General features: G+C 41.5%; 1 protein-coding gene across 2 annotated transcripts in view; it reads right to left on the bottom strand.

Annotated features, from left to right (window-relative positions):
• The window catches only part of LOC127002669 (hemicentin-2-like), a 118,446-nt gene that overhangs the window by 66,981 nt on the left and 42,111 nt on the right, over window positions 1-9,354 (bottom strand). For both annotated transcript variants that reach the window (XM_050868712.1, XM_050868711.1), the window contains 2 exons: window positions 3,625-3,755; window positions 2,561-2,720 (listed from right to left, as the gene is read on the bottom strand). In XM_050868712.1, coding sequence (XP_050724669.1) covers window positions 2,561-2,720; window positions 3,625-3,755 — 291 coding nt within the window. The remainder of the gene's footprint in view (window positions 1-2,560; window positions 2,721-3,624; window positions 3,756-9,354) is intronic.

Below are 9,354 nucleotides of genomic sequence, written 5' to 3'. Positions count from 1 at the left end.
CCTCCGGGTTTTCCTACGCCTTCATTCTTTACGCTCTCTAACTCCCTTCCTTCTTTCCATCCTTTCCTCCTCCTCCTTCATTCTTTACACCTTCTAACTCCCTTCCTTCTTGCCTTTCTCAAATCCTTTCCTTTTCTTCCTCCTCCTCCTCTCTTTCATTCCGGTACTTCCTCTTTCCTCTTTCACTGTAACTCTCTCTCTTCCTCTCCATCTCTGTTTCTCTCCACTCCTTTTCTCCTCTCCTCCTCCTCCTCCTCTCTTTCATTCCGGTATTTCCTCTTTCCTCTCTCACTGTAACTCTCTCTCTTCCTCTCCATCTCTGTTTCTCTCCACTCCTTTTCTCTTCTCCTGCGATTCCTCCTTCTAGTCCTCCACCTCCTCCTCCTCTTTTCTTCTCCCCCACAGTCTGATTCCCTTCCTTCTTTCCTTCTTTCCTTTCTGAATTCCTTACCTTCTCTCCCTCTTTTCCTTCCTCCTCCTCCTCCTCCTCGTTCTTCTTCATTCTGGTATTTCTTCCTCCCTCTCTCACCCCAACTCCTTTCTTTCTTCCTTCCTACGTTTTTCTTTTCCTTTCCTCCTCCTCCTTCTCCTCCTTCTCTTCTTCTTCCTCCTCCTCCTCCTCGTCTTTCTTCATTCTGGTATTTCTTCCTCCCTCTCTCACCCCAACTCCTTTCTTTCTTCCTTCCTACGTTTTTCCTTTCCTCTTCCTCCTCCTCCTTCTCCTCTTCTTCTTCTTCCTCCTCCTTCTCCTCTTCTTCTTCTTCCTCCTCCTCCTCCTCCTCCTCCTCGTCATTCTTCCTCCCTCTCTCACCCCAACTCCATTCTTTTTTCCTTTCTACGTTTTTCCTTTCCTTTCCTTTCCTTTTCTTTCCTTCTCCTCCTTCTTCTTCTCCTCCTTCTCCTCTTCCTTCACGTTGGTATTTCCTCTTTCCTCTCTCACTCTTTAAAGCCTCGAACCCGTTTCTCCGCCTCTTGCCGGTTCTGTTCCCCTCATCTCTTTTTCTCCCCTCACGGCTGAATACACACGCCCCAGCGCCACCCCTTGCTGGGCGCGCACACACACACACACACACACACACACACACACACACACACACAGATAGATACTGTTAGATAAATGCAGCAGAATAGAGACGAACAAAAAGATAGAGAAGTATGAATAGATGATAGATATAGATAGACACATACGTACATAGACAGATAGATAGATAGATAGATAGTTAAATGCAGAAGAAATGTGAGACGAACAAGATTAAAAGACAAATAAGAACACACACACACACACACACACACACACACACACACACACACACACACACACACACACACACACACACACACACAGGGGCAGGAATGAATGGAATGCTAAACCAAATGAAATCGCGCGTGTATGCAAAAAAGGTAGACATAAATTTTAGAGAAGTATATGAATAAAAAAGGCATATACGTGAATTTAAAGAACGCTATGATAAAAAGTGTGATAGAGTGCGGGACTTACGAGCTTTGGACTCATTCTTGTAACTCAAAAACAAACGGCTGCTGCCAATTTTTTCTCTTTTTCGTTTTCGTTATATTCTGCAGTGTACATCACTTCAATATTTTTCCCCTGGCCTATTTGAGCCATCTGTTATTATAGGAGAAAATTACCATGTTGGATATAGTCACTGACCCGTTCATAAGTTCATGGTATGGATCTGGATATAGATGACTGATATCGTGGCCGAGTGCTCAGTGTGCGGACGTGGTGAGCCCGGGGACCTAAGTTCGAGTCCTACCGATGCCGAGTGGCGGAAGATTACCCACATGCTGCCCAAAAATTCAATCAACCTAACTTCAGCAACTTCGGTCAAGAGGAGCACCGGGGGGCAGTATGGGCCAAGCAAGTCATGTACCATGGCAACCATTATAAATAAAATACGCTTGCGCCACTGACGGGCCCCAAGAGACCCCTCTAGTAAGCCTATCGGCGCTACAGGCAACACGAAAAAAAAAAAGTAGTAATATTGGAAGTGCTAACCCAACACCACCCTTTTATTTTTACATGATTCCTCAGAGTTCTGTTATAAGTTACATCCTATCATGTGTCTTAAGAGACCCTTAACCTTACCTAACTATAACATACTCTCTATATTAGTGAATTCATACATGCTTCCTCGGTAATGAGACTTATTATCTGACAAAATGAGAACTTTCTTTGTATATATATTCTATAAATTGCTGACCATCATGTGTCTGAAGATACTCTTATCTTACACTAACGCAAAATTCAAACCCAAAATCCGAAATCACAACAATTGCCATATACCAAGAAGAGCAAGAACCACATTTTTTTTCAATAAAAGAAGGAAAAAAAAAGGTATTTTAATTCGCTGCTCCTGCAAAGAGAATAGAAGGAATTGCTAGAAGGAAAGGTCAATTTTGGATGCAAAGGTGTCGTGATACTTCCCTTTTGAAGGAGTTCAAGTCGCAGGCAGGAAGAAACACCTAACTATAACACAACGCCCCCCACCTCATCCTACCTCACCCTCCGCCCCGTGCAGAGAGTCCCCCGCATACTCACACTTGATGTCGAGCAGCACGGTGTTGGAGGCGGTGGTGGTGAGGGAGTTGGTGGCGGCGCACGTGTAATTCCCAGCCGACACGCGCCGCACCATCTGCAGCACCAAGTTGTTCCCCGACACCAACACGCCGGCGCGCATGTCGTGCTTCACCTCCTCGCCCTGGAGAACGAACGTGAAAAAGTGTTGAAAAAAGTGTTGAAAAAAGGTGTTCGTGTTGGAAGTGTTGAAAGAAGGTTAAAAAAGTGTTGAAAAAAGTGATAAAAAAGTGTGTTGGAGAAGTATTGAAAAAGTGCTGAAAAAAAGTGATAAAAAAGTGTGTTGGAGAAGTATTGAAAAAGTGTTGAAAAAAGTGATGACAAAGAGCGTGGGAGAAGTATTGAAAAAGTGTTGAGGAAGTGTTGAAAAAAGTGAAAACAGTGATGAAAAAGACCGTCAGAGAAGTATTGAAAAAATGTTGAAGTGTCGAAAAATGTGAAAAAAAAGTTGTGAAAAGTGTTGAGAAAAGTACTAAGAATATTTTAAGTGTTGAGGAAATTGCTGAAAAGTGTTGAAAAATAATGTTTTAAAAGAGTTGAAGAAATGTTCTCATCAGTACAACACATCATTAATACATATATACAATTATACATTCATGCTACAAAATTCAGTGTACATGCACCGCTCCAATACATAAGCGATGTGGCGTGCAACGAAACTGTATATTAGTGGCAAATTCAGAACGATAGGTAGGTAGATAAATAGACAGACGACTGATAGATAGTGATGGAAGAAAAATGTAACTTTCATGGCTAAACAAACCTCCAATCATTATCATTATTATTATTATTATTATCATTATCATCATTATTGCGTCTACTACTACTACTACTACAAGAACTACACCATTACCACCACCACCACTACTACTACTACTACTACTACTGCTACTACTACTACTACAACAACAACAAGAACGACACATTATCACTACTACAAGAACTACTACTCCTACTACCACCACTACTACTACTACCTCGCCACCAGCATCAACAGCCCCCCCCACACACACTATCCCAATACTCACGTCCTTGTACCACGTGACGGTGTGGGGCGGCGGGTTGCTGGCCACCTCACACTCGAAGAACACATCCTCGCCCTCCGTCACAGGCCGAGTGTCGAGGTTGTAGCCCAGCTTGAGGGTGACCCGAGGCGCGACTGTCCAGGGAGAGAGAGGAGAGTTAAAAGGGGGGAGAGAGGGAGAGGGAGGAGAGAGGAAGTAAAGAATGGGAGGGTGCAGAAGGGAGAGAGAGGGAGGGAGAGTTAAGAGGGGAAGGAGACGGAGAGAGAAAGTAAATAAATGTAGGAAGCAGAGAGAGAGAGAGAGAGAGAGAGAGAGAGAGAGAGAGAGAGAGAGAGAGAGAGAGAGAGAGAGAGAGAGAGAAAGGGGAAGGAGGGAGAGAGAAAGGATGATACAAAGGGGGGAAGTAGGAAGGAAGAGAGAGGGAGCTAAAAAAGAAGAGAGAGAGGGGAGGTAAAAAGTGGAAGGGTGAGAGAGAGGAGGGAGAGAAAGTAATGCTAAAGATGGGAGCATACACTATAGATGCACGTGGCCGGGATGCAAACTTGGGCCCGCAGATACGTAGTCGAGGACGCTAACCACTGGACCAAGGAGACGGGAGGGAGATGGAATTAAAAAGGGAGAAGGTAGGAAGGGAGAGAGAAAAGGGAGGAAGTTAAGAAGGGAGAGAGAGAGAGAGAGAGAGAGAGAGAGAGAGAGAGAGGAAGTTAAAAGGTGAGGAAAAAGGAAGGGAGAGAAAAAGGGAGCTAGAAGGGAAGGGAGAGAAAGGGGGAGGGAGTTAAGAAGGGAAGAAGGAAGAGGAAGTTAAGAGGGGAGGAAACAGGGATGGAGAAAAAAGGGAGTTAGCGGGAATGAGTTGGAGGTAAGGAGGGAGAAAGCAAGAGAGGGAGATAGGAGAGAAAGGGGGAGGGAGTTAAGAAGGGACGGAGAGAGAGAAAGTTAAAACGTGAGGAAACAGGAAGGGAGAGAAAAGGGTGGAGGGAGGAGGAAACTTGAGAGGGAGAGGAGAAGAGAGGAGAGAAGAGAGGAGAGAGAGAGAGAGAGAGAGAGAGAGAGAGAGAGAGAGAGAGAGAGAGAGAGAGAGAGAGAGGAGAGGGAGAAGGGAGGAGAAAAAGGGTGTTAGAGGAGGGAGAGAGAGAGAGAGAGAGAGAGAGAGAGAGAGAGAGAGAGAGAGAGAGAGAGAGAGAGAGAGAGAGAGAGAGAGAGAGAGAGAGAGAGAGAGAGAGAGAGAGAGAGAGAGAGAGAGAGAGAGAGAGAGAGAGAGAGAGAGGTTATCATTTCATCTACACTTTTTTTTTCTCTTTATTTCTCGTATTCATAAGTCCATCAATCATCTAATCTTCTTTATATTCCCATTTACCTTTTTTTCTCTTCTCTCTTACTTCTACTCCTTCGTTTGTTATTCCTTCTCTTTATAAATCATTTCTTCTTCCTCTTCGTAAAATCGGTAATTCTCTTTTTCATCCTCTTTATTCTCGTTAACTCCTTTTCTCCTTATTCTATTTTTATTTTCGCTTGTTCCTTATCTTCACAAACCTTTAAGTTTTCCTCTTCTTAAGCAACCAATCCTCTTTTCCTCCTCTGTATACACGTTTACTTTCTTTTTCCTTTTCTTTTTAACTGTTATTCCATCTATTGTTTCCCTAAATCCTCCATTCCTCCTCTTTATACTCGTTTACTTTTCCTCCTCCTCCTCCTCTTCTCTCTCTAAGCTCTCCTCCTTCCCTCTCGTCCCAACACACAAGGTTCCAATAGTATTTTCACAAACCTCAACCCAATTCCTTTTCTTTTTAATCACTGTTCGCTATTTCATCTGTTCTATTTTCCTCCTCCTCTCTCCTCTGTGACCTCTCCTTTTTCTCTTACTTCGCAACACTTTACTACACATCGTTCCAATAATATTTTCATGAACGTCACCCCATTGCTTTCCTTTTTAATCACTTCGTTGTTTTATTTGTTCTACTGACCTCCTCCTCTCGTCTCTGTGACCTCTCCTTCTTCCATCTCTTTGCAACACTATTCTACACATCGTTCCAATAATATTTTCATCAACGTCACCCCATTGCATTTATTTCTTATCACTGTCCGTTGTTTCATCTGTTGTTTCTCTCACTTTACCTTCTCTCTTTATACCTTTACTCTCTCCTCTTACTATTTCTCTTATTCTAACTCTTTTCCCTCATCTTTATACTCGTTAAAACCTTCTCTCTTCTCTCTTTTAACCTCCGTTCCTTAATATATATATCGCTCCTGTTATTCCTTCTCTTCACAAACCTCTTATTCCTTTTCCTGAGTATAACAATCGTCTATTCTCTTCTCTTTATACGCGTTTACTACTAACTCTTCTTTCATACTTCCGTTCGTTATTTCTTTCATTGTTTCTCTTATTCCAACATTCCTTTTCTCATCTTTTCACTCGTTTGCCTTTCCCTCTTAACCTCTCCCCCTTTCCTCTCTTCGCAGCGCACACCGTTCCAATAATATTTTCACCTACCTCACCCCATTGCATTTTCCCGGCACATGAATGGACGCGTGTAAGCCATCGGAACAGCGGCATTCAATACTTCGAGTTCTGGTGTGAGCGGCGCCGGCGGAGGGCGATTCAAGCCTTCAAATGCTGGCTGGACGGTTTCAAGAGGAAAACTCATTACAACTTTAGCCTTTAAGTGTAAAATCCCATTAAAAAGAATATCATTATTAGGTCGCGCGCCGCTCACTCCCAACTTTGTATTCGCTTTTCCAGTCGAGTCGAGGTGGTTTTGTGCTTGCGTCTGTTTGTCTTTGTAGCAGAAACGCAGTAGACGGGTTGACAGACAGAATGGTTAACTTTAAATTAGAAACAGATAGGGAAATAATGGAAAGAGAAAATGGTTAACTTTGAACTAGAAACTGGGATAGAAAATGATAGACAATGAATAGAAGATAGAGAAGGGATAGAAATAGAATGATTAACTTTAAAATAGAAACAAAGATAGAGAAATAATGGAAATAGAGAGAACGATTAAATTTCAGCTAGAAACAGAGATGAAGAATGATAGAGAATGAATACAAGATAGAGAAAAAAGATAGAGAACGAACAGAAATAGAAAATGACTAACTTTGAACTAGAAATAGTGATAGAGAAATAGAGAAATAGAAAGAAAGGTTAAATTCGAGCTAGAAACAGACACAGAGAATGATAGAGAATGAATAGAAAATAGAGAAGATAGAGATGGAATAGAAACAGAGAATAATTAGCTTTGAACTAGAAAAAGAGATAGAGAAATAAGAGAAATAGAGAGAACGATTAAATTTGAACTAGAAAGAGATAGAGAATGATAGACAATGAATAGAAGATAGAGAAGAAGATAGAAAATAAATAGAAATAGAGAGAATGATTAACTTTGAACTAGAGAGACAGATAATGATAGACAATGAATAGAAGATAGAGAAGACAGAGAATGAATAGAAATAGAGAGAATGATTAACTTTGAACTAGAGAGATAGATAATGCTAGACAATGAATAGAAGACAGAGAAGAAAATAGAGAATGAATAGAAATAGAGAGAATGATTAACTTTGAACTAGAAAGAGATAGAGAATGATAGATAGATAGATATAGATAAATAGATAGATAGAGAGAGAGAGAGAGAGAGAGAGAGAGAGAGAGAGAGTAAAAATGTCAATGAATCACATGAAAGGACAGTCGGGAAGAGGGAAATACTGAAGCAGATTTAACTATATCCCCCCCCGTCTCTCTCTCTCTCTCTCTCTCTCTCTCTTGTTGCAATGGCATGGATTTATTTTGAAATAATTCATTCATCTCTCTCTCTCTCTCTCTCTCTCTCTCACCAGCTGAAAGTTTATTATCCAGGGATAGAGAGAAGGGATCGTGCATGGATAACACACACACACACACACACACACACACACACACACACATACATAAATACATAAAAGATAAAAGAACCCACTTCGTTTGTTTGCTTGTTTGTTTGTTTGTGTGTGTGTGTGTGTGTGTGTGTGTGTGTGTGTGTGTGTGTGTGTGTGTGTGTGTGTGTGTGTGTGTGTGTGTGTGTGTGTGTGTGTGTGTGTGTGTGTCGATCTATACGCTTGAATATTTGTTTGCATCGATGTAAATATGAATGTATGTATGTATGTATGTATGTTCTGCTTGCCTGCCTCCCTGTCTGTCTGTCCGAGGTAGTTAGAGATAGCGACACAGTGAGGGCAATAGTTTCCCAAGATAACAGATACTAACGACAGGACGCGACATTCGGAGTTCTAGAAATTGGAGAAACGATTTGACGAACTGCTGAAGAGGGAGAGAGGGAAAGAAATTAACTGCGTGGTAAAACAAACTGAAAAATGATACTTCGAGATAACACAAAAAAGACAAAGATAACACAAAATGACAGGTAGATGGGTAAGTAAATAAAGAGATAGATATTAATAAAAAAAGTAATGCAGTAAAATTGAAAAGTAATAGTGTGAGAGAAAGTAGTAGGTTGTAGTAGTAGTAGTAGTAGTAGTAGTAGTAAAAAGAAGATAAAGACGAAATTCTGAGAGAGAGAGAGAGAGAGAGAGAATACATACTTCTCTTTCCTTTTTTTTCTTTCTTTTTATCTACATTTTCCTTATGCTTAATTTCTATTTATTTACGTTTATTTTCTGTTTTTCTTTCTTCCTTTTTTATTTCCCTCTTTTTATGTTTATTATTTCTTTTCTTCGCGTCCTTGCAGCAATATTTTCAGCCTGACTTCTTCCTTCCTTTCTTTTTTTTCTTTTCTTCGCTTCGAGACAAAAATAAGATTAAGAAAAAAAAAGAAAAAGTCAACTCGCGTCACAACACAAAACGTGAGAAGGATGACTTACGATTCTCTCTCTCTCTCTCTCTCTCTCTCTCTCTCTCTCTCTCTCTCTTCTGCTGACAGTGATGAAAGAACGTTAAGGAGAAAAGTGATGTGAGGAGGAGGAGGAGGAGGAGGAGGAGGAGGTGAAGAAGAAGTAGAAAAGTATTTAGGAGAGGGGAAGGAAGGAAGAGAAGAAGAAAGAGGAAGAGGAAGATAAAAGTTTTGTGAGGAGGAGGAGGAGGAGGAGGAAGATGATAAAAATTAAGAAAACGTTAGAAAAGAAAGAGGATAGGAAGAAAGAGTAGAAGAAAAATAAGACTTGTGAGAAGGAGGAGGAAGAGGAGAAGGAGAAAAAGAAGAAAAAGATAACAAGAAACCCAAAGAAAGAAAAGAAAGGATAAGAAGCAAGAGAAGAAGGAGAAGGAAAGTAGAAAGATAAAACATGTGAGAGAAGAAGAGAAGAAGAAGGTAGAGGAGAAGAAGAAGGACGAGAAGAAGAAAGAGAAGAAGAAAGGGAAGGAGCAAGAATATAAATGGATAGAAAACAAGAAAGAGAATCACTAAAAAACAAAAATAAGAAGGAGGAGGAAAAGGATGATAAAACTAACGAGAGATAAGACTTGTAAGAGGAGGAGGAGGAGGAGGAGGAGAAATATGAGGGCAGGCAGAATAAGCAGAGGGGAGGGAAGCAAGGAGAGAGGGAGGGAGAGATGAAGGGAGGGAGTGAGGGAAGTAGGAAGGGAGGGAGGAAGGGAGGGAGGTAGAAAGGGAGAGAGGAGAGAAGGAGGAAGAGGAAGGAGGCAAGGGGGGGGGGAGGGAAGGAGGGAGGGAAGGAGGAAGGAAGGAAAGGAGGAAGGAAGGAAAGGAGGAAGAGAGGAAGGGCGGGGGAGAGAGAAGGAGGGAG

Source organism: Eriocheir sinensis, chromosome 24, assembly GCF_024679095.1.
Source record: "Eriocheir sinensis breed Jianghai 21 chromosome 24, ASM2467909v1, whole genome shotgun sequence".
NCBI classification, from domain to species: domain Eukaryota; kingdom Metazoa; phylum Arthropoda; class Malacostraca; order Decapoda; family Varunidae; genus Eriocheir; species Eriocheir sinensis.
The sequence above is the reverse complement of the archived record's forward strand: the minus strand, read 5'-3'. Positions and strand labels throughout refer to the sequence as shown.